Source organism: Pocillopora damicornis, chromosome 11 (genome assembly GCF_964200805.1).
Source record: "Pocillopora damicornis chromosome 11, jaPocDami1.2, whole genome shotgun sequence".
Classification (NCBI taxonomy): Eukaryota; Metazoa; Cnidaria; class Anthozoa; order Scleractinia; family Pocilloporidae; genus Pocillopora; species Pocillopora damicornis.
The window spans coordinates 7923387-7948357 of NC_142680.1; the positions used below are offsets into that span (position 1 = coordinate 7923387).

The 24971-nt window shown below is 38.2% G+C and overlaps 2 protein-coding genes and 1 long non-coding RNA gene across 4 annotated transcripts in view; 1 reads left to right on the forward strand and 2 right to left on the reverse strand.

The window, feature by feature from the left end:
- LOC113668397 (tetratricopeptide repeat protein 39B-like) overlaps positions 1 to 5850 on the reverse strand; it is a 20552-nt gene extending 14702 nt beyond the window's left edge. For both annotated transcript variants that reach the window (XM_089187569.1, XM_089187570.1), the window contains exons 1-5: positions 5654 to 5850; positions 2990 to 3100; positions 2407 to 2482; positions 1021 to 1076; positions 101 to 177 (exon numbers count right to left, since the gene is read on the reverse strand). In XM_089187569.1, the coding sequence (XP_089043695.1) occupies positions 101 to 177; positions 1021 to 1076; positions 2407 to 2482; positions 2990 to 3100; positions 5654 to 5691 (358 nt within the window). In that variant the 5' untranslated portion in view covers positions 5692 to 5850. The remainder of the gene's footprint in view (positions 1 to 100; positions 178 to 1020; positions 1077 to 2406; positions 2483 to 2989; positions 3101 to 5653) is intronic.
- Positions 5810 to 24648, forward strand: LOC113674402 (lysine-specific demethylase 4A). The gene is made up of 21 exons (XM_027190882.2): positions 5810 to 6283; positions 6441 to 6537; positions 9580 to 9655; positions 10237 to 10542; positions 10742 to 10791; positions 11484 to 11587; positions 12699 to 12836; positions 13083 to 13142; positions 13613 to 13824; positions 14634 to 14752; positions 17054 to 17226; positions 17656 to 17887; positions 18401 to 18489; positions 18667 to 18722; positions 19205 to 19313; positions 19555 to 19749; positions 20083 to 20150; positions 20367 to 20469; positions 21167 to 21286; positions 21864 to 21956; positions 22240 to 24648. The coding sequence occupies exons 1-21, from the start codon at positions 6161 to 6163 to the stop codon at positions 22333 to 22335; spliced, it is 2619 nt and encodes an 872-aa protein (XP_027046683.2). The 5' UTR covers positions 5810 to 6160; the 3' UTR covers positions 22336 to 24648.
- Positions 18642 to 19311, reverse strand: LOC149037274 (uncharacterized). The gene is made up of 2 exons (XR_016181132.1): positions 19177 to 19311; positions 18642 to 18870 (listed from the first exon to the last, which is right to left on the reverse strand). It is a non-coding gene; the product is annotated as an uncharacterized LOC149037274 (long non-coding RNA).
- Positions 24649 to 24971: the final 323 nt, after the last annotated feature.

Genomic DNA, 24971 nt, shown 5'->3' on the forward strand with positions numbered 1-24971 from the left:
TAGAATGAATACAAAACATATCAAAAATAGGGCCAGTCCTGTTGCGAAACATTATGATGAAGGTAGAAAACTAAAACAAGAACAGTGCAAGAGAAAGTACCTTCTGTTAAATTATCATAGGATGGATTCCAAATCCAGCTGGTAAATGACTCTGTCCATGTGTGCTTCCTTCTGTATCTAGAAAAAAAATAACAAAACATGAAAAAAGGTCAGAAATAAATTACATTCTAGCATTACAGAGTACATCAAAATAACCATGATTATTATTTCCTTCTTCTTGCAATTTACAAGCATCCCATCCTGGGGTAGTAGCAACAATCCAAGTAGCTTCATGCTAAGAAAACTCGCATAACCACTGGACAGCGGTGTGAGCCTTTTGCCTGACTTAGCCACACCTTGTCCCTCTTCCTGCTCTCCTTCCATCCTTGCTCCCTACCCCCATACCCACTTCCCTTCCTCTCCACCTTCCTGCAACTTCTTTCCTCCCTCCTGCACCTTCCTTCCTCCCTCCTGCACCTTCTTTCCTCCCTCCTGCACATTCTTTCCTCTTTCCTGCACCTTCTTTCCTCTTTCCTGCACCTTCCTTCCTCCTTACTGCACCTTCCTTCCTCCCTCCCTCCTGCACCTTCCTTCCTCCCTCCTGCACCTTCCTTCCTCACTCCTGCACCTCCCTTCCAATTTTTTCAACTCTTTCTTCCTTCCTACCTCAGTCCCCTCCCTCTTTCCATCCCTCTCTCCCTTGATTCCTTCCTTCTCATTAACAACCACTGATACTTCCTTCCTTCCATAACTTCCTTTGTTCTTCCCCTCTCGTGGCTTCACTAGTTATCTTTTTCTTTCATTTCCTGTTTCTCCCTTTTCTTTCAAATTAAATCTTAAAATTTCAATTTTCAAATCCATTAACATGACTTCCACTGCCCAATTTTGTCATACTACACTTCATTATAATATATATGTATATCAGATTGTAAAAATTAAAAACTTAAAATTATAAACAAAAAAAAGAGTTAAAATCATTACCTTTCACACACATCTAGAGCAAGTTTATTGCTGTTACTTGCTTGCTGTATAGCTTGCTAAATAAAATGAATGAAAATCAGAAAATGCAAATCAATAATAGATATATCATTATGAAAAAAAAACAATGATTCAATTACCCTCAACTTTTTCTGTTCCTTGAGCTAAGTATTTTTGAATGAAATTTTCAACATTTAGGAGTCTTTATCTCAAAAATACATTTTCCTTAGTGGAATTTTCTAGTGATCTTATTGCCATGTACCCCTTTTTACTTCAATTAATCCTCTCTTCTTGCTGTTGTACACTTCCTTGTAAATAAGTTTAACTTTTTAACTCCCAAGATCTGATTGTTAATTCTCCCCTCTAGCTGCTACACATTTCCTTGTAAATTAGTTACAAGAATTTGGTGTTAGATCAAGGTGACAACTTCTACCTGATAAGTTTGAGTATTCTCATTACCTGTTGGCTAGACAATACGAGGATAATATAGGGAGAAGTTACTTGTTAATCACTTTTGGGTAAAAGTAAAAGGGCTAAGAGAACTTAACCCTTAAATTCCCATGAAGGTCCAAGAGAAAAACTTCTTGTTACAATATCATTACAGACAGGCCAGGTAACAATAGTAAAGAAAATAATACTTTCTGGAGGGGATTATTTGGTGATCCAATACCAAATTCACTGAAGCAACATCTTAAGAATGGTTTGGCAGACAGTAAGAAGAACTGAATAAAGGGGGTCAGTTTCTAAAGAAACTGTGGTGCTGTGTCAGTGGGAGTGGAGTGTTTTGTGGCTTTCTGAACTGCCTAGATGTAAAGAAAGGCTGCAAACTGCCATATCTTATTTAGAATGATTTGGGAGATTAAAGTGTCTAGCTACTGGTTTGGATGCGTCCTTGTCATTTCTTTCCACATCACGAAGGGGGTTACTTGTGAGATCTTAAGAGAGTAAGTTTAATGGAACAGTTTATCAAGATAATTTGTTACTGTCCACTCCCTGACAAGTTTTTCATGGATTTCTCAGTACCTGTTTATTAGATGATTTATTTTATTAATACGTAATAATTTACTGTAACAAGAAGTTAAATGTTGATTCCAGTAACCAAGAGATTCAAAGAGTTAACCCTGTATGCCCTAACATCAATATGCTTATTCTCCATACTGCTCTCTATACTTTCCCTGTATTATTGATAAGGAGAAGATGTCTAATAGTCACAAGTCTCTTAAGTGGGTGGTTATTTCCTGTGTTCTCATAACCTTGATGTTCCATTCAGTACTGTCACTGTGATAATTTTAGAGAAATTAGATACTAGTCTTCCTTAAAAAGCACAAATTCAACAGAAGTTGGAGTCTTGAATTCATGAATTCTGATAATTAATTATGTAGTACTCACAGGTTCAAATGTCATCATAGCCTGGAGATACATGATGGTGCTGTAACCAAGAGCATGATACATGCTTTCATTTATCCTAAAATTAATCAAGAAAGTATCAGGTCATCTCATCAATCTGCAAAAAAAATTTAAAAAAACCTCCCAAAGGCCACATTTTGAGTGGTGAAATTTATCACAAACATTGACCAAGAATTTCCATTGAATATTGCAGAAAACGAGGATTAGTCTCAATTTCACCTTTCATTTCTGGTATCTGCAAAACTTCTACTTGGTCTTAATAATGACACTGTAAAAGCATCCAAATTTTGTGCCAGAGTCAAAATTAGTTCAGCTTCTATTGCAAAGCCTTATTGATGATGCAGTACCCAAATCAATGTCAGTATCTGAGTAACCATGCACCTACCCCTCCCCTAACCCAACATCAGTCAATTGATAACAAGTTAGGGTTTCATGTTGGGTTAGGGGAGGGGTTAGTGGGCAGTTGCTTAGATACTTACATTGATCCCAGTATTGTAAGGAAAATCTGAGGGCCAATTCAAGTTCTAAAATTTGCTTAGAGTAATTAAGGTACACTGTTGATTACCATGGTTCCAGTTTAGCTTGTGCTTGAAGGAACTTGTTTGACAAACACAGGTTGACAGCAATATTTGTCATCTTAATGGCATCAGCTAACACTTTTTCATCCACATCACCACTGTAAACAATTTAAAATGAATTATTTTAAATTTGAAACCCCTTTTTTTGTCCTTGAGGATTTTGAAGGATTCTTACAAAGAACTGTGCAAGGTTCTTTGGAGGATCTTTAGCGAGTCCTTGAGGATGTTTAACAAATGATTTTGGATACAAAGATTTTCAAAGAGTTTTCCCGAATCCCTATGGATCCTTTAAAGATCCATGTCTTTAAGGATCTTTGACGAGTTTTTGGCTATGCATGGTTAAAGATGCTTAACAATCTTGTGGGTTTCTTTTTTCCACAGCTGAAAACTCTATCCTCATTGACCCAACCACACACTTTATTCATAAGTTAATAGCATTCTTTATCCCAAACCTTCCTTTTGAACAAAGGGGTTAAGTTTCTAAAGAAACTGTGGTGCTGCAATGATGGGAGAGTATTAAACAGGGTAATTCAGTATTATCAACTGATTTTATAACCTAAATTGCCCACTGTAAAGCTTGTGTTATCCCTTCATCAGAGTGATAGTTATTCACATTATCGACTCAGTCCGTAATACTTAATTACCCTTTCTTTTTAACAGCTAAAGACAATTGTCATATGTAAAATATAAATCAATAGATGGATTGTTAGAGACATGGTATAGTCTAGTACCAAAGGACCAGTTTTGCACTCTGCAGCCAGCTGGTTGTTTATATTGTCTTTTAAGGCACTTAAAGACACTTAAACATTAAATTGCCTTGTTCCATTCTGTAGTATAAATATTAAACCTGTTACATTCAAACTATATACTGGGTGAAAATTGTGGCACTCTACACAGGCATTTAGAGGATTTTTCAAAGGAGGGATCACACTATGTCAAACAGAGGGTTACTCACCAGATTATCATGTCAACCTTCACACAGTGTTTTACTCAATGTGACTAAAAAGGCTTACAAAAGGAGGGTCACAGGCACCCCAGGACTCCTCTAACTAAGCCTTTTGCTCTAGCACTCCAACCAAGGACCCCTCTAGCACCCCTCCCTTTCACAATTCAGTACAAAATACTCCTGGGTGGAGAGAGAGACTAGGAGATTAAAGTGTCTTGCCCAGAAACACCGGGCCATGATGACAAACACCGGGCCATGTCTCAGAACAGTAACCTCCTGACCCATAGTCCACCTCACAAACCATCTCCCACAAAAAATTATCATCTAGCAATCATGGCACCTATTACCCTTCTGGGAAAGACTTGGATTTGTCTCCCAATTGTTTCTTTGTTTTTTTAAATTTTAAAGATGCTGTTTCTATTTTTATTCTTTTCCAGTCTTAAGAATCAGTTAGCAGACTTCAGTACTTTTCCACAGTTAAGACATTACTTAAGGGTTGTTCACATGAGCAAGTGATATTGACTTGTACAAGGCTGCAAAATATTCCTCGCACATGTCCACGCCACCTGAGAATAATACTAGCCCCAAATTCCTAGGCACAGCAAAGAACATGGAAATGCTATTTCAATACCATCCATAAGCTATAGATTCTATGTGACACATGTTCATCATTACAATCATAAGAATACCAGCCCCAAATTCCTAAGCACAGCAATGGACATGAAAACGCTGTTTCAATACCATCCATGGGCATATAGATTTCATGATGCCACTGTGACACATGATCATCACAATCACATGAAAATCTAAGATCATTTTGAAATGATTCTGATTAATTTGTTAATGTTTACAGTCTTGATGATTGAGTTTGGCAGTATGCCCTCTATGCCAAATGCATTGCATACCCCTTCTTAATTGTGAATACAATCATTCTGATGTTGCTATAAATTGGGCTTGATTTGATTTTTCTCTATCATATCACATGAGAATTACATGCAAAATAATTAGAGATGACAAAAAGTCCTCTTAGGATGAGAAAAGAGAAAAAAATTACATCAAGATACATTTAGAATGCCTCCAAACCATTTCTTTCTTTGAAAAGAGGTGCATTTTGGATGTCATAAGCAGTAGATTTGAGCCTATTAAATTCCAAGCAACTGATAATTAAAATAAACTATTGATCTCCTCTCTGTCTATATTAAGTAAGTAAAACACAAATGCCAGCATTTGATACTTTACATTTATATTCCACAAGGGTTATTGACAATTTACGCCCGCGATTCCCCTCTTATCGATAATCTAATTAACGGGCTTGCGTTTCGTCTGCTGAGCGCACTGTCAAAATTTGTTTGAGATACAAAGGAAAACAAATGGTCAAAGGCAGAATTTTTTAACTAATTGAATGTGATGGATCCTGCATGACAACCATAATACACAAAATACATCCAGGAAAACGTGAACGGAAGTTCAGAGACAGGTCGCTTATCTGCAAATTCCACTTTTAGCAAGTTCGTTTTATCGCTGTCAAAATGCTGACATGATATCAAGGATTTCTATCCTAAGCTAAAAAGAAACGACTTCTCAAAGAAACGACTTCAAGTCACCAACCATGTCGAATTAAGTTAAAATTTACAAAACAAACTGGAGACAATCACCACTTTTTAAATTGTTTAGTTTCGAACGCTGTCAAGAACGTCTTTCTTACCTGGGTACGCGGTGAGAGTTGACCGCACTGACGGCCATTTTAGCTCTTTCTTTTCTACATCTATTCCTCAACACGATCCGTTTGATTCGCTTGCAGAAAAGCCGAGGAAACGTTTTGGAAACGAGTCTTACTTTCACACCTGCCGCACTCCAGCGCTTTGTTTACCGGTTCCCATTACACGGTTCGTGTCGTTCCCAGTGTTTCCTCAGAGTTGTTTTGATCCCCTCCCATCCCCACTAGGGAAGATTTTTGATCGGAGGCGTGGCTAATACGTCAAGTTGCTCATGTCACAACAGAAAGCCGCGAACAAAGAAACATCACAGAGAAAAAAAGTTTCTGTGGGCGAAACGAAAAACTTTCAGCGTTTCCTTACATTTGGCACGTCGCAATGAAAAGCAGGAAACGTAATTATGTAGGCCCTCGAACTTAATCCGCGGATTGGAGTGGTTTTAATTGAGAAATCTGAGGGACCAGTTGAGTTGTGCATACAAAACCCAAGGACGAAAGATGGCTTCAGGAGAGGGGAACAAAATTATGGTGTTTCGTCCAACTTTGGAAGAGTTTGCGGATTTCTCCGCTTATATTCGTAAGATGGAAGAGATGGGAGCTCATCGAGCTGGTGTTGCTAAGGTTAGCAGTATAAAACCGGCCTGAACCTTTCTTTATTTTAAAGCTTTCGTTTGTTTACAAAGCGTCCAGTTTGAACACACGTGGTGAAAAATAGCAAGACTACACCGAGTTAATAAACAGCTTGTGAAGGTATTTGTTCTCTTTGAATTATATTCAGGTCATACCTCCCAAAGAATGGGTTCCTCGTAAAAGTTATGAAGACATAGACACTATGATTCCGGCGCCAATATTACAAGTTGTAACTGGAACTCAAGGTAGGTTGAAATCCAAGGTGTACTGAAAGAAAAACTTAGTGAGCTAAAATAGTAAGCTTAGTGGTCCATTTTCTCTAAACAAGAGACATGATGAATTTCACTATCGAATTCAAATTCTCCATTAAGAAGGAAATGTCGGCTCGAGGTGAGAGTGAGCTTTTAACTCGACAAAGACGAGAACCAGAAATGGTTCCGTGACAGTAAGCTAAGCTTATTTTCATAGGCGCAAAATATCAGTCTTAATTGTTTGACACTAGATAGTCAGTAAAGTTCGAAATTTCATACACGACAGTAAATTTGTACTCAGCCATATGTTAGATTATGAGTGAAAAGACAGAACTTAGCTACAGTTTCATTGTCACACAGGCAACTGCATAAAACTGCGTTCTGTTGAAATGTTTTGCTGCCAGGTTCAATGAAGCATTTAATACTTAAGAGCGAAACAAAAACAACTCACTTGCGTTTAACAGGCGCTGCAAAAGGTGTTTACATACTTTATACCAAGGTCTATGATTGTGTTATTGTTCACAGTTAACTTTAGCATCCATGGGTATCAGTGAACTCGTGGTTTTTAAAATGCAAACCACGTTTTCTTCCGACATCGAACTGGTTTTGTGCCTCATTTCCGCAGCATCTGTAGATGATTAGTTCCTATTGTTAATTAGCGAAGTCATCCAAACCTCACAAAAGTAATCCTGAAGAAATCTAAATTGCAAAGTGAAACATTCCATTGTGGTGACCAAAGAGTAGCTTATTTCAAGACTTGTGTTAAGAGTTTTAATTACCACCCGTTAATAATTATTTCCGATTTACCTGAAAGGTTAGAAATGTGGAAACAAAGGTTATAGACCCACCTTTTCCGATCGTCACGTGCCAATTTTTAGCTATGAAGTTGCTGCTAAGTATTATTGATGGTTTACTGATTAGAAACCTGTAAAAGAGGAACTGGAAGATTTTAGGGTCTAGCGTGGAGAAAGTGAAAAAGCCATCTTTGAAGTCAAGCGCTAAATTCAATCTTTAAGTGGCTAATCCTATTTCACCCGCAAATTTTAGAAAAATAAACAAGTCACTTGTACTTCAAACCATATTTCATGCTTCACAAATTTGAAAGGGAAAACTTCAAATCTCACCTTCCCTTGCCTATCTGTAAAATTCAGGTATTGTTTATTATTTTTAGCTTAATCATTCCTCATGACAATTAACCTTTTGCTACTTTCCTCTAACTCTTTACCATATTTATGAAAGCAGAGAAGGGTTGTATGTCAGTGTAATGATGCGAAGGTGATGTCATCCGAAAAAAGTTCCATTTGGCTTTTGTTAAACCTTGTAAAAGACAAAAGACTGAAGTTACTGATCAAAGAGTCCTTTGTCTCTAAGTAACCATCACATTAAGATGGGGGCATCTGTAAAGGAGGTTTTTTGTGTTGCCTCAAACGTGACATAAAAAAAAAGTTGTGAGAAGTTTAAACTCAGACTTTCAGATTCTGTGCTCTGATGCTTTACCACTGAGCTGTAGAGACTTTGGGCAGGTTATTCAAACAAAGTTTAGTCTTTTTTTAACAATACTGCATCCTTAACAATCCTTGATTTAGCTGAACTTTTTATCTGAACATTTATTTTTGTGAACTGTGTGAAGACGGTCAAAAGCTAACAGTGGGTGGACATTCAGTTCATTAAATCAACCCTCTTATAGTGAAAGCCCACAGACTGTGTAAAACCATTGTTTGGGTAAGACCTTGAGTAAATAACTGGCCTTTTATGTTGAGCCCTGGTTTTGTAGGCAACATAGCTGCTGTATACTGTTTGGATCAACAATGTCACAAGTTTTTTGTAAGTACTTGGAATAAAGTACTTAGTTTCTGTCTGTGTTACTTGTAAAAGAAACTGATGTTTGATAAAATTTTTACTGTGGTCTCTCTGTACAGTTGTAGGGCAACAATATCAAACCAATGCTTTTTTTAACACCATACTGAGAAAAATGGTCACTCCTTCCAGGACTGCTTTTAAGAGCTAGCTGGCGAGTAAACTGGACTGATTTACTTGCACAACCTCACCATTTGCTTCAGTCAGCAGACTAGATCAGGCAAAGAATGTGCAATAATTTGTGTGGAAACTTGACACTAAAACCACCTACCATAAAATTTTTCACCATGATCTTCACCTAGTCAACATGAGTCACCTTTTATGACCTCACAAGGTTCACAGATTATTATATCTTTAATTAAACTTAAGGTAGTCACATGGCTTTCCAGTTTTGGATTCATTGTATTTCACTTGGTTTGATATTATGGTACACACAGGGCTTGATTTATGTGTACCTCTTAAATTTGAGAAAAAGCTCACCAATTGCCATTGATTGTTTTGATTTTTGTGACTAATGTGAAAGTTCCTTTGCTCTAAACCTTCTTTAAGTACACCATACAATGTCATCACTTGGAACTTGACATCTTGGGTAAAATTTCAACTCAAACACCTCAGATCAAAATATGAGAGCAACTAGCAAGTTATTGAGGCTTATAAAGAATGTCCTGTGATTTACAATTTTTTACTCATTTAGTTACATGTAGTTTGGCTTGGTTTGTACAGGATTGAAATCATAAAGTATTAGAGTAACTTGCAAGAGAGGAATGGAAAAAAGCAAAGGATATGCAACAGTCCAAGAAGTTTTTAAGTAATGAATGAATAAAATCCTTTGAACTTGAATTCACAGCTGGTATTTCTTATTTTTCATTGCATTTTCAACCATGTGGAAGGTTTTTACATTTTCTTCCACTTGGTTGACTTTTGCAATCCATTATTTTATTTTCAAGACGGTCAGTTTTGCCCAAGGACTCAAAAATGTGTCTATTACATCATAAGGATTCACCATTAATAGTTTGCACAACTGTGCCAAAGATCATTTTTTATCTGTTGCTGTTACAAAGGTTTCTGTCAGTCAGAGGTATTCCTACTTTGCTTGACATTAATCTTCATTTGTTAAGGAATATGATAATTACACTGAACCATCTGAGTAGTGTATGTTATGTCTTGCTTATTTCAAAGGACTGTTCCAGCTGTTCAATGTACAGAAGAAGGCAATGTCTTTTAGTGAATTCAAGAAACTTGCCAACAGTGAAAGGTACACGTTGGTGTGAGGAGACACATTTGAAATAAGTTTTATGATGTTGGAACTTATGAGGTTTTGTAGAGTTGGTGCACAAGAGCTGAGAAGAGGACACAATCTCTTTAAAACGAGGTCATTTTGATCTGGAATTTTTTGTCAGCTTGTCAGGAAGTGATAGAAACTAATTTTTCACTCCTCTGTCACCTATACTGGGTCTAGTTTTGGAACATGTCTGACGATTGGCCTTTGTAAACGACTTTTAATCTGGATGTGTTGAGATTAATTCCTTTCCCCTTTCCCCTTCCCCCTTCAAAGCTGGGTTTGCCAAGTCAGATTACTCCATCGCGATTGTTTAGATGTGTTTGAATAATTTCAACACCCTCAGTGATCTTTCCTGAATCAGTGAGTTACCTTGAATGGAATTCATATGGTTCCAGAAAAGAGGGTGGCGTTGACTAAGTGAAACATGGGTGCCCTACACCTCCCATAATGGGGAAATGAGTGGAGCTCACTGGAGCTGCTGAGTGTTTTTTCACTCTCAACAAGTACTTTTACATTCTAAGTCTTGTTGAACTCTATTGTATCTTTGTTTTCAGGCACAGACCTCCCACGGGAGATCAAGATGAGATTGAAAGAAAATACTGGAAAAACGTGACATTCAACAACCCAGTTTACGCAGCTGATATTCCCGGCACAGTGTACGACAAGGATGTGAAAGAATGGAACATAGGAAGATTAGGAACAATTCTTGATTTGATCAAGAATCAATATGGAGTCCATATTGAGGGAGTAAACACCCCGTATTTGTACTTTGGGATGTGGAAAGCTACATTTGCATGGCATACTGAGGATATGGATCTCTACAGTATAAACTACTTACATTTTGGAGCTCCAAAGACTTGGTGAGAACTCACTCAGTTACTGAAATGTTTGTTAACAAATGATGATCAAGGCTTATTGGGGAAAATGTTTTGTACATGTCCTCAGTAATAGGCTTTTGCGGTGTTATTGTGGCTACTGTGAAAAGGGTTATTGAAAGAAGGGAATCAAACACACCGTAAATATTAATAACATTAGTCTGATTTTTTCTACATTTTTCAGGTATGCAATCCCTCCTGAACATGGCCAGCGCCTGGAAAGACTTGCTGCAGGTAAGTAAACGTGTTTAGATTTCGCATTACGGCCTCTTTATTGGGCACAGCTGCCTATTACACCATCGGCAGAAAAAGTTACTGAAATCCCTGATTATAACTCTTCTTATCTGTTTGCTTTTCCTCGTACTTCCACCCGATCTTTCTCACCAGAAGAAGAGAAAAAATTGGCAATGAGGGGAAAAACTGGAGTGCTCGTAGTTAAGTTGCGAAGCTGTATAGAACCCTTTACAGTATGGTGCAAAAGTAACGAGAGAGGAAATTTGGTCCTTTCGGCCGAAAAATGTCGAACATAAGCCCTCTTCCCCCCCATCCGTTTAATTTCTGGGCTACCATTTGTTCGTTTGACAAAATTCGCCTTGGAATTCTTCTAGTTGGAGCATGTAAGGAAAGTAATTTCCGTCAAACTTCGGGACCAAAATTCTCTTCGATATCCTCTGTGGTCTTTTCTGCACAACTGAAGCGCGATAGTAAGGTGATAAGGCTGCTGTCACACATCGACGTGACTCACGTGACAGTATCGAATTTGAGAAAAAGGCGTGGTGAAAAGTTATCAAACGGCAGGTTTGGAAATGGGTAATGGATAGAATTGCAAAGATTTTAGATTCTGCGCTTTCCCATATAAGTAATAAATATAGACTGTAGCCAGCCTTAACCTTCAATCTTTATGCTTTCCAACTTTTTTTCCACAGGTTTCTTTCCCGGAAGCTTTCAAAGCTGTTCCCAGTTTCTTAGACACAAGATGACTATTATCTCACCCCAAGTGCTTAGAAAGTTTTCAATACCATATGATAAGGTATCTTAACAATTACATATCCACCTTTTGAGCGCCTAGGACTTTGTTTGCAAAGCAAAGTTTGGAAGTAATTTCAAGGTATTCTCTTCATAGTAATGTGTGTGCAAAAAATTCAGCATATGCAGTGGTTGAGAACGCGTTAATTAATCTTAAACAGTACAAGAAGTTGAGATTTGGTAAAAACAGTTGAAATTGAATTCATTGACGAGAAAGTCTCGAGTGGTCAAAAAAAAAAAAAAAGATGGCCGACAGGTAGGAGAAAGAAACAACATTTTAACCTAGAGTTTGAAGGAGAACGCTAGTAACAAACAACACCTAACAGAACACAATAAACCGGCTTAAGGTCTGGAAGTCGTGGGCTTCCAAAAGTGGCTAGGACGGAGGCCCTGAACAAAATTGCTGCGGAATTTTTCACAACATTTCGTAAGAATGACGGGGAAGATTACGAGCTTGACAGCCTTCGTGTAATGGTTACTGCTATTGAACGATACCTATAAGAGAAAGAGTACAAATGCTCTATTATTCGTAACAGATTTTAAAAGCTCAAAGCAAGTTCTTAAAGGAAGAGCCCAACTACTCCGACAACAATGCAAAGCCATACGGCCAAACCAGTGAGCCATGACCCGATCTAAACACAACTAGTTTGGAAAACAGACTTGAATTTTTGCTCTTATATTATTAACAAATAGCCAAATTGTTTTTATCATGCAATTTAAGATAAGTTAGTAATTTGGTTATCCCAAATTGCACTCGAAAGCAAGTGATTATCCACACCTCTATTTAGATGTACCTATTTTTCAATTAACAATTGGTTCATACGTCAGCGTGCGTTCATCGAGATATGAAGCACGCGGGAAGTTCGGAGAGCACGAAAGATGCGTAAGAGTTGCTCGAGGCGTAGCCGAGAGCAACTCTAGCTTCTTGACCAATTAAAACCAATTGTTTTATAACATTTTCAACCCGATGGAAATTTTTTTTCTCGAGGGACTTGTTTGCTAATGTCATGAGTGTGCACAATAGGAATATGAAGCACGCTCGCGCAATTGAATTTGATTACACAAATTTACTAGCTATGTTATAATGAAATCTGAAATACCTTGTTCGTTTTCAGATAACACAAGAAGCTGGCGAATTTATGATCACCTTTCCTTATGGCTATCACTGTGGTTTTAACAATGGTTTTAACTGTGCTGAGTCGACGAATTTTGCGTCTGAAAGATGGATTGATTTTGGAAAGAAAGCACAAGTTGTGAGTAGTAGACTTTTTACAATACTCTAATGTTATGTATTTACTTTCGTAAGTAGGACAGAGTTATGAAAACTCAAAAAAGAGCATAGAAGTGGGGATATACCGTGATTCTTTCCTCAATACTCCTGATGATAATCTTTGTTAATTTTTTTTTTTTGGAGGATGCCCTTTCTGGGATTTTAACTTTGTATCGAGCTGCAAATTGGTTTCTCTGGCACTGGTAACCTTATATTTGATTTCTTTCAGTGTATGTGTAAAAAAGACACCGTTAAGATTTGCATGGATGTCTTCGTTAAGACATTTCAAGTAAGTTAGCTTAACAAAGTAAAAATAAATTACCAACACAATGCCTTGTAGTATTTAGAGTAATCGTTGCCGAAATTCCCTCCACTTGAGGGAGAAAAAGAAATATTAGTTTTAAGAGAGAAACAATTAAAAAAATTTTCGAAGAGACAATAAAAACGCAAGTAGGGACAAAGCTGACCATGGATGAAGAGAAAACGGAAATATTAGAAATGGAGGGCTTGAAAAATTAAACTAAAGTTTGACAAGATGCGCAATCCATAGTAACCGGAGGTTTTCTCCACGTCCTCTGGTTTTCCTACCTCCACTAAATCCTACATTCTAAATTCCGGTTCGACCTGGAAACAGTGGTTAAGAAGGGCCACCTTGTGGAACACCATTGCTTAATTTCGCTTTTTATTGCCATCGTTGTGAACATTATTATTACTTGAATTAAAGTGTATTAACATTAAAGGCTGTTGTTGATTTTCCAGCCAGACAAGTGGGAAGAGTATCTGAAGTCCAAACATGACGACAGCAGTGACAGCGAGGATGACGAGGAAGAAGAGCAACACGAGGAAGGGAAAGAGAAAAAGAAAAACGAAAAAGATAGAGCGCCGGGGAAAGAAAAAATCAAGTCAGAGGGTCTTCTTATAGATGTCGATGATGACATGCCCCTTGCTAAGTTGAAAGAAACGCTAGCAAGGTATTTAGAGAACGTTTCCTGTCTAAAGCAACTGAATTAGTTTTGAAGAAAGGGGGTAACTTTTTAAAGAAACTGGGGTGCTGTTTCAGCGGGAGGGTATAGCAAGGTAATTAAGTATTATGAACTGAGTTGATAACGTAAATTGGCCACCGTAAAGAGTTTAAAGCTTGCGTTTCGAGCGCTAGCCCCTCGTCAGAGCGAAGGGCTAATGCTCGAAACGGCAGCTTGAAATCCTTTAAGGCGGCCAATTGACGTTATCAACTCGGTTGATAATGATAAATTACCCTGAATTAGTTTGCATTACTTCGCTCGATAATTAGCCCGGAGATCTCTCGCTTTTTTCTGCCCTTCGCGAAGATTGCTTGTTTTTACTTAAAATTCTTATTGGGTACTTGCGATATCTTCCTTCTCTCTGATTTTCCGTTTTTTTTCTTTTTTCATTTGCTTATAGTTTTACGATGAATTTGGAATGCGCTCTAAAGAAGGGCGATAAGCATTTATCGCTGATGCGGAACAAATCAAAATCAACATTCCCCTTGAGGATTTCAACCCCAGTGCCTCTAAATCACAGAAAACTCGTAAAAAAACTCGTTAAATTGTTGAAACCCGCCGAAAAATCGTGATAAATTTGTTGAAAGAATAATTTCCCGTTCCAATTGTACGATCGAATGCCTCATAAAAGTAGTTCGAAGGCCTCCTCGACCCTATACATACAGATTAAAAAGAATCATTACTGTATTATTTTGAATGCGCATTTCATTTCTTTGGAAGGAAATAACAGCTAAAATATGTTTTTGATTAACTCCTAGAGGGTCTCTTGAGAGACGAAAATCTGCATCTAAAAGACAGCCCGTGGTTACAAAATCCTTCACTGTCCCCAGCAGTGCTGGGAGAAGAAATAAAATGGAAGAAACCAAGAAAAGAAAAGGTGCACCTTCACCTCACTTGTTCGTACCTAATGAGGTCCATTTATTAGTTAGTAATAGGGCACACCTTGCGCAAACCAACATTAGAGTGATTTTGCAAGAGGACGGGAACGTCATTTCAGAACAGGAGAGCGCGCGGTTAATCTGGACACTACTCTATTTCGACTTCCCTTGTTAGCGTTGCCACTCTCCCCATCATGTTCAGGACGTCATTTCGCTGGTTTTCCCGTCGCGATCAAAACGCCTAGGATTTGCGTTAATTGTGCACTTATAAACGAGATAATACTGTTTGGAATGATTTTAGAACTCATTTCCAGGATAATCAGGCCCCTTTCTTTGTTTTATTCGGTGTACATGTGAAAATTTACCGCTACGTTAATTCTGGATTCCCGAAAGGAAATACGTTCGTTAGCAAGCGATCCAAGATTTCAGGCTCAGTTACCTTTTTTCGTAATTGAGCTAGGCTTTAAACAACGTAAGGGGGTTTTCTTTGATACATTTCTTAAACCCTGTATAAAAACTCTAAGAATGGGATGCTGTTAATTTTATCGTGAATTCATCAGTAAATGAAACTTGCTTCATGTTGAAGTTTATCAAAATGAAACAACACAAAGCTTACCTACTGTATTATCCAGTGTTATTTGCTGTCATTGTCGTTTTAACCGTGATTAAAAAGTGTTCTGTGAATTGAAGTCAGAGATAAAAAAAAAATTTGAGAATAGCTCGGGTTTGCACTTTTTTATGTCTTTAATTTTTGATCAGCGCCGGTGAAAACTAAGAAAAGAAATTCATGCTCTCGCTACGAAAGAAAATGACAATCAACTTGATTTTGGCATGGCTTTTTAAATCTATTAATTTGATTCAGCCTTGAACGACTTTATTCGTTAAAAAAATTAAATTAAACAAAAACAAAATAAAACAAGTCTTATTCCTCAGTCTAACCGTTTCTTTGGTGACGTCATGGTTAAACGGGAACTGATCGTAAAGAACTCCGTCTTTGGGTCGCTTGATTTCTACATGTTTTCGCCATAACTCCTGATAACTCCGTTCAAAATGCACTGCAACTATAAGAAGGTGGTGCTCAAGAGAGGTGTACTGTCATGATTGAGAAGAATATTTAGTAAACAAGGGTAAAAACGACGACATTTTCAATTCCAAATTATGCTTAACAAAATTATAAGGAAAAACGAGTAGAATCACTAAACGGATTGACAACGACGCAAATCATAGAAAAAAACATATTTAGTGGGCTTCAAAATTTGATAGATGAATCTGCAGATTCGAGACTTAACTGGAATGGAATAGTTTCAAAGTTTCATCGCCCTTGTGGATTCATATTAACAATTCACTTGTAGTAAACTATCCTCTGTTTGCACTTATTACACTCTCAAAGAAGGTAATTTCGTTGTCCTTTAAGTCGTCTATGAAACCGAAAATTCAAAGGTGATAGTGATCTTTAAAGAGCCGAGGTTAGGATGTTCAAGAACAAATACAACGTTGACGGTTCGTTGCAACGACTGCTAAGTCTCTTCTGAGACACGACGGGGCGACGTTCTCGACCCAGTTTCTTATCAATATTTTTGCTACGCGCGCCGTTGTCAACTGACATTCCCTTCCTCTTGCTAAACCACTCTATTAAATGTCCTAAGACGGGCCCTCTGTGGAATCCCCACGGTAAGAGCAAAAGAGGGCGACCATGGAATGCCTGGCTTCATGACCTTGAGGCTGACATCAGAAAGAGCGGCCACTCATGGAGCCAATAAGAAAGAATTTCTCAGAAGAGAGATCTCTGGCGGACTGTTTTTGACGGCCCATGCCCCAGGAGAAGCGATGGGCTTAGATAGATATTGAATAGATATTAGTTAGTAAACATCCCTGCCATGAGGCAACTTACTGCAGTTATTATACCATCAATATGCATTTTCTCCATACTGTTCTGTATACAAAACCTTAGGTTCTGACAAGGAGATTTTGTCTAACAATCAAAAGCTTCTGTAGTTGGTGATCATTTCCTTTACTCTCGTGACCTTCATGTTTGATCCAGGGGCGATATTGTAAGGAGAAATTAGATGCTAGTCACTCCTGAAGGGTAAAGTGTCTTAATGTTAGTAACAAAATGCTGATGATCTTCTGGCCAAAATTGGTAAAAGTTTGAAAAAGTGCCTCAAAGTAAGCTAGGGAGGGTAAAGTAGAATTTGCCGAGAGGTAACGGAATAATTTTATTCCAACCCTCCGGCAAAAAGCTTCTTTCTTTGGAGGAAAGACCCTTTTATGTCAAAATCTCGATTTTTTTTAACTTGCAGGTCGCAAAGATCAAGAAGGAAAAACTAGCACATCCAATAAAATACTGTCTAGCATTCTTGACGGGCTATGGCATCACCAGCTGCCGAATTTTGAGATAGAACAGGCTTTTAACATCGTTCTCTCACAGCAGGAACCTCATTGTTCTGTTTGTAGCTTCTTCTCCAAATCAGAGGTAAGAAAGGTTTCTTTCGGGAAAAAGATTAGGGACGCAAAGCTAAGACCAACACGAGGCGATTGTTTGGACTGCCGTGCGTTGTCTTTTGTCGAAAACATCCGTGCGTTATACTCTGATCAGGGTTAATATTTCGTATTTTTACTTGAAAGAGTGATACTCCTTTGTATCTGTTGCTTTCCCAAGCGTGTCATTGATCGCACTCTTCTCAAACCCGTGTGCATGATTTTCCATGTGTATTTCTAACAAAAAACACTAGTCTAAAATTTCCTGCGCCTCGAAGCAATTGCATTTCCCCACGCTAGTCCGAGGCGTCAGTCGTATGTTCTCTCTGAAACGCTTCATTACCTTGCTTTGCTATGCAGCTTCTACACCTTCCTGCTCTTTCCTCAACTGAAACTCACTACCCACTTATGTTTTATTTCTCAGCATAATCTGCTAGTACATCTACGAGAAAACCTCCACAAACCGCTTTCCAATTTAACGGAAGACCTTACTGGTTTGACCGAAAAGCTGTCTGTCCCTAAAGTACCCGAGATTTGCTTCATGTCAGACGACTCCAGTCCTGAGAGTATGAGCTCTTGGCTGGACAAAAAGTTCACCACAGATACAGCAAGTCCTCTGCTACGATGTGCATCATGTAAATTACTTGTTCATGCAAGTGAGTAGAAAACTGAATCACGGAAAAGAATTTTTTGTTTTGACGAAAAAGAGTTTTCTGTGAGAAGTGTTAGTTTTATTTACTTTATTTCGTGGTGAGTTACGTGGTGGCCCTGTGGTCGAGGTTCTTTACTCCCGCCATGTCTCGCGGCCCCCACGAACTGAATGTAAATGGTTCTTAGCGAAATACAGCTGGGTTCTTATAATGTTTCGTTGATTTAAGGGGAAATACATATGCTTTCAAGAGTACAGGTCGGTCACAAATTCTAAAAGGAGCTCGTGAGACTGCGCTGAACATTCACTCGCCGGTACTTTGAGTGAGTAATACATCGACGTAAAGTTGATTGAAGTAAATTGAGATTAGTAGCTGTTGTTGTTGTTTGAAACCATACGAGTGTTTTTGCTGCAACAATATGTGTTTTCAGGGCAGAGCCTGTTGGGTAAAGGGTACCATAACATAAACAACCAGCTGTTTGAAATCAGTTTGAAGAGTTTTTACTGGATTTTGTGTTAGGTTGTTATGGTATAAGTCATGCTCCAAGTGATGGCCAGTGGAAATGTCAAAGATGTCTACAAGACGATCAATCAGCCATTGAAAATAGTGTGAGTAGGTGAAGACCTTGTACCTTGATGTGCGCATTGCTACCCTTTAAATGTGCAATACTGTCTGTAAAATGTTACGAAAACTAGATTTGAACGCCAACTCGCTATTGATATCATCAATATCGAAAGGCTATTTCATATTTCTCTTGAGATTGTTTGTTTTTTTTTTCCCCACAGTATTGCTCGTTATGTAGACTGGGTGGTGGTGCTTTGAAGAGGACAACAGACAGCAGGTATTTTCAACGTTCCCGAGGATAATAACTTGTCTTGTTTATGGTCGACAACTTCCTTATCATTGCGATGCGGAGTCAGTCTTCTCCATAGGGACTCCTTCTTATTCATTAAAGTGCGGATCACAAAGTGTCTAATGAGCAAACATCCCTAGAACGATCAAAACAAAAGAACTAGTGAGCAGAACCGTAGTTGAGCGCGTACGTTTTGAAAAAACAGCGTGAAATCACCAAAATTGACGTGGTCTTAGAACGGAAACCCCGACGGAAAATTTTTAAAATTTTTGGAACTTAACGCTGTGCACATGTGTTATACTGAAGTTGGGGTGTAACGCCGCAAGAGATGGTAAACACATCCAGCCATTTGAGAAATTCTTGCTATTTGCGAAATTCTTGCTAAAAACAAAAAATCATTTTTTTTTATTCTTGACCGCGTAAGGTCCCTAATATCACTTACAACTACTCTCTCGTGTCATTTCTTGTAGATGGGTTCATATAGGATGTGCAGTAGCTGTACCTGAAGTGTTCTTTGTCGATGTGAATCTTAGGGAAGGAGTTAACATCGATAAAATTACTTCAGCAAGAAGAAAACTTGTAAGTGGAGCACTTTTGTTTTTTCCTTTTCGTTCATTATAATATTGTGGTAACTTTATCTCTATACGCCTTGCTTCTTTCATTGTGGCGTTCTGATTTTTTGGCATGTATGTATGTTTGTTTCACCCTGTTAACATTATGATATGCGTCACGCTGTCCTCCTTTTTCTGTTATGTTGCTTTCGAGTCAGTCCCACGGTACCTGGTTCAGTGCGTCATGCTCTTCTTTTGCGTTTCTTTAGAAATGTTTTTATTGTCGATCAAGTTCCACGGCTAGCGGAAGGGAAAATGGTGCATGCGTACAATGTTGCGCGGGAAAGTGTGCAGTATCCTTTCATGTGACGTGCTTTGTTTTGGCCGGGTTCGTGCTGGAGCCAAGTGATTGGCCGCAACCTACGGAAACCTACTGCGAGAGACATCTGAGAACAAGATTTAAAGTAAGATTCTTTTATGTAGTGCAAATGCCTTGTTGCCACTAAGAGCGTATTCCGATCATAAACTTCAAATTTCCTTGATATTCCCTATTTGCTTTTTACTTGGCTCTGTGATCCGCTGTTCATAACGCGGAGCGATAAGATGTTGAAACGAAAAAAGAACGTAATTTTTCTGGAAGCTGAAAATAATGCTACTCTTTAGGTTGAGGACAAACGAGAGGTTTTTGAGGTGATTCATGGGGTAACGCAAAGAGCCTAACGATTATTTTATTCTTCTTTAGGAGGAAAGGTAAAAGATAGCTTATACAACTTCATCTTTTCCCTTTTTTTTCTCAGGGAAAGCAGAGAGACTTCTCTGTTATTCATTTCGGTGAATCCGTTGTAGCCAAGCACAAAAATGGAAGGTAAATTAGATCAGTTCAAATATTGTTTCTTTTTTTTTTTCCCATACATTCTGTTTTTCTCACTACTCTTACAGAGCCTCCTTGTAAGGAGGCAGAAGGAAACCTTTGTAATGTGCCTTAAATCAACTCGTAAATTTTAACTAACTTACCAAGTTAGTTTAGATAGTCTGCGTATCTTGATGGACTCTTAACTTGGGTCTGCTCCATTTGTCCCAGATATTACAGGGGCGTGGTGCAGGACACGACAACTGACGAGTATTATGTGGTGTCATTTGATGATGGGACGTACTGCGATAATTTACCTCCAACTGACATTGTGGTAAGAAGCTTGTGGTAAATGAAGAAATAACAGTAATGATAATAATAATAAAATTGATAAGAATAGTAATGATGGTATAACTTATATAGCGGAAAATACTTGTAAATATGATTTAATGCGCAGACCAAAATCAGTGAGCCTCTAAAAATCGTTTAAAATCGTTAAAAAAAAAATAAATGTGCAAATAGTTATAGCTAAATAAGATATTCCAAAAACTCCTCTTTAAGAGGCATAAATGATAATAATTTAGATATCACATGCAGAAACACTACTTGTGGGCTAATTAAAAAAGGCAAGTCTAGAGCGCCTCAGTACTGAAGTGTTGATCTACTCAGTGAGATAAGTAAATGTGAGCCCGAAAAAATTTAGGAATCAAGCAGGACTCGCACTACAGTAACGACCTCGCGACTAGGTGAATTTTCTGGCCAACCAAGTTTTTTAAGTCAGTGACCTCTAAGGCTCAAGTGTTTTTAGGCTAAAATGTTGCTCATTGATCGAAGTGCTTAATATGTGCGACGAAAGAGAGAAAGACCAAAGTGGGTAGAAGAAGGGAAATAAGTGGCCATAGTTAGATTGCAAATGACGTGCTCATATAATAAAGATAATTTTCCCATGTTGCACAGACCATAGTTGAGCTCTTTTAGAAGAATGACCACAACTTTTTTACTGATGACGTTGCTTTTTTTGTTCATTGTAGGGCCATGACAGCACACAAGAGGATATTCCTGTAGGAAGAGTTGTTCAAGTCAGGTGGAGCGAGGACGGTGGACTGTATAAAGCCAGAGTCACTGGCCGAAGAATAAGCGTTACATACCAGGTATGTAAGTTATCATGACTCAATGAGAGGTCCACAACATTCGCAAATATGTTTTTTTCTGATTAAGATGCAAAGAAAGGTTAGATAAAGGGGGATCCTTTACTTATAAAGCAACTTTGGACCGGCAGAATGGTCCCCCTGGAAGGAATTAACTCTACCAAGCTATCCTCATTTGCTCAAATAGGATCACGTGTTCCTGCGGAATTAGTTATACTCCTGTATACAGCTGTTACGAGAAAAGGTTGTCGGCAAAAAAAGACGAAAGTGCACGCAGCAATCTCGAAATGCCTTCTGGGTATCCGGTAACCAATGAATTTTGATAAGTCAAATAAATACATGATTAACAGAATTCATCAAACCCGCGATGCCTCGTCCTTGCCGTGACGTTTTCCAGGTTTCCCTGAAATCCCGGGCTGTCTGTATGTTTCCCATCATTTCACCCATTAACTGAAGGTTTAGTAATACCACAGTACTACAAAACACGAAAATAGAGAACGTACAATGTAACTATGGGCGTTACTCTACGTAACACTCTACGGAACACGAGAAATTTTGAAACTATTTTGTTTTGGATTAGGTTGAATTCGAAGATGATTCGTGGTTAAGCGTCCGCCGGGAGGACGTGTACAAAGCAAGTGAAGAACTTCCTCTTAAAGTGCAACAGCGACTGGTAAGTTTAAGCGAACATCCAAGTGGCGCTACTTTTGGGAGGGGGGGGGGATCTCTTTTCAATGGTCAATATATGAAGAGGTCTGGGTGAAGTGTTTTGGTGAGAACAACAACCCAAAACAGTCAACTGATAACAACTGAAGGTTGATGTTGGGTTAGGGGAGGGGTAGGTGCGCTATTGCTCAGATACTGACTTTAGTCCAGGGGACTCATTCCATGCATAACCGCTGGACTTGCAAAGACAATTTTTGATTCCGTCTTTCGAAATTTGTTTTACTTTACAGTCCTCCGCCACAGAGACAGCTAATCTGTGTTACTGGGAAGACATTCCTGATCACAGTGCCAAGCGACCAAGGAAACAGAACCCACGCTTTCTATGAAAGATTAATTGTAAGCTTTGGATATTTCGTCCTTTTATCGATATTGATAAAGGGGCCATGGTTTCCGCCATCTTCATTTTGAGCCGCGGTTTTGAAGGTCAATCTCCTGGGTAAGAAGTTCAAGATCATCAGCGGAAAACCTTTCATAGCAAGTCAGCCTATTGAAAACAAATTGTGTCAAGTTGCGATAAAAGCAGCCTTGTGTGCTTATTTCTCTTAATGGGCGGGCCCATTAATCCCAGTAATATTTTGAGCTTGTGGTTAGCTAGTCTTGGAAGAAAACGAAAAGGAAGTGAATCCCTCGAGCCTTTTTTACAGCACTAGTTGTCTCGAGTGTCTTACAAGCTACGAAATCAGTAATTTCGTTAACGAACTGATCAATCAAAACAGGAGCTTATATCATTGGTATTCATAAACACGAGAAAATTCTGGTAGTTCAGCTGGAGACGACGAAGGAAGTTAAGAGCTGACCTCAAAAAATGATTTTGATAACCCATTAACACCAGCAAAACACGTTTAATTAAACCTGGTTTACCTGAGTGATAATCAGAAACAGAACTAAAAAACTGAATTTTCCATAGGATTCTAGTAGGCACTAACTTGTATTTTGAATTCGCTAAATTTGAAGACAACAAACTTCGGGTGAAGAAGCTTTTATGTAGGAAACAAATTTAAATCTTATTCGACAAAAAAGCTTCAAAACATGTTTACGCTATTGTGTGAACAAGGTATAAGATTCCTGTGCTCGCGTGTATGTTCATGCAGCATGAAAAGTTAATGAGTGTGAAGTCATTCAAATGATCTTCTTCAAAGGTGCAGGGGATTCGCTTTCGTATTTTAAAAAATTCCTTTCTGAGTATATTTTTTTGGGGTATTTTTGATGTTTTGTTTTTCAAGGACGTTATGCTATATTATGAGGCATTTTGTGTGAGCTAAGTATCCACTTTTTCGGCGCCGAAAAAAATGTATTTTGGCAAACATTGTTAAATGGTTCTAGGTTCATTACAAAAAAGCTATAAATGTTAGCTTTATTTAAACGATTTGAAGCAAGTGAATAGCATATTGCAAGGCATTTGTCTGATAGGATTTTCATACGATCTGTGCCTGAATCGATCTAATTACAGCGATACAGCACTTTATACTAACACAGTCGTTTTTCAAATTCATTCATACTTTAAACATGTATTGTCCTTCGTTGGAGATAAGATGTCGTTAAATTTAAACTTGAAAACAACGAATTTATTTTTTAAGGTCTTGTACCGGAAGGAAAAGCAAGGAGATCACACACCCCTCCGTGTTGGGAGAGTTTTAAGGGGATCTTGAAATATTCAATCCTGATTTGCGAATTTAATCACGTGAGCACTCTAAACCGAATCATTCAAACATGCTTGGTGCCTGTAACGTTATTCTTTAGTTGAACAGCTTGCGTAAGACTCGAAATTAAATCTAATGATAGATGTGATCTCTTACATGTAGCTTTAAAATTCTCTTTAGATACAACCTAAACTACTTGACTAAAATTAATTTACTCGAGAGCTCGCTCGTTAATTGTAGATAAAATTGCATATTGGCCGCTATTTATGATTGCTTATTTAACAGCGTATGAGGTATTTAATGAAGTACTGCTATCTTTCGCAAATGAAACGTAAACAATTAAGTATTAGGTGTTTTGGGGTATTGTAGCTTCACTTTCCACTCATTTGTAGACTGGAGGCTCGTTTCAAGACTTGCATGGTGATACTCGACCCGTAAAATTAGATTTTTAAGAATGAGAGCGCTTTCCGATTGAGTGTCTTAAAATTCTCTTCAATGAAAGGAATCTCGACGGCCAATCAGAACAATGGACAGCATCAAAAGGAACCAATGGAACGTAAAGGAAAATTCTTTTAACAATTTTAAGCGCGGGAAAACGAAAAGGCACGATTTGTTTTGGTTCTGTTTCTGATTGGTTGAGAGATTTGCGCTTAATTTGTTAACAAATCACTCATCGCTTTGAGGCAAAGCTGGCGTAATTCGGGATTTTTTCGACACTCGATTGAGAATTGCTCAGAGAACAGTCCTGGGTTGCGTAACTAAGTCTCTATCCGTGAATGAGTCAGTAGAGAAGATTGCGGGCTCGTTGAAACATCACGGTGGAGACTTGGCGACGAATTTGTAATTTGGTCAACTTAAAAGACTTCCAATTTGAATTTGGTGTGCCTAGTTTTGTGCCATGTTAAACTTCTCTAATTCTCCGATACTTGTACATGAAACAATTAAGTTATATATGCTCATTTTTCCAAGCAGTCAAACCAAAATAAAAATTTTTGGATATCCCATGGTATTTATTTCTTGAGGGCTAAATCAAGGGTGTCGTGCGGTCAGAAAATGGAAGTAGGCTGAGATGTTCCTAACAACAGCTGGCGGCTAACATTTAGCTTCGTAACTCGCTAGGTAATAGCGGCCTGACTAGTATCTAAGAGGCAGAGGTTTTTTAGGCTTTTTTTTGGCATGGTTTCTGCAATTGCAGCCCACCTGCCAGGATTATTGTTTTTACCCTTTAACCCCTGAGAGTGACTAGCATATAATATCTCCCAACAGTATCACACAATAAGGTTATGAGAATAAAGGAAATTATCACCAACTAAATATTCTCT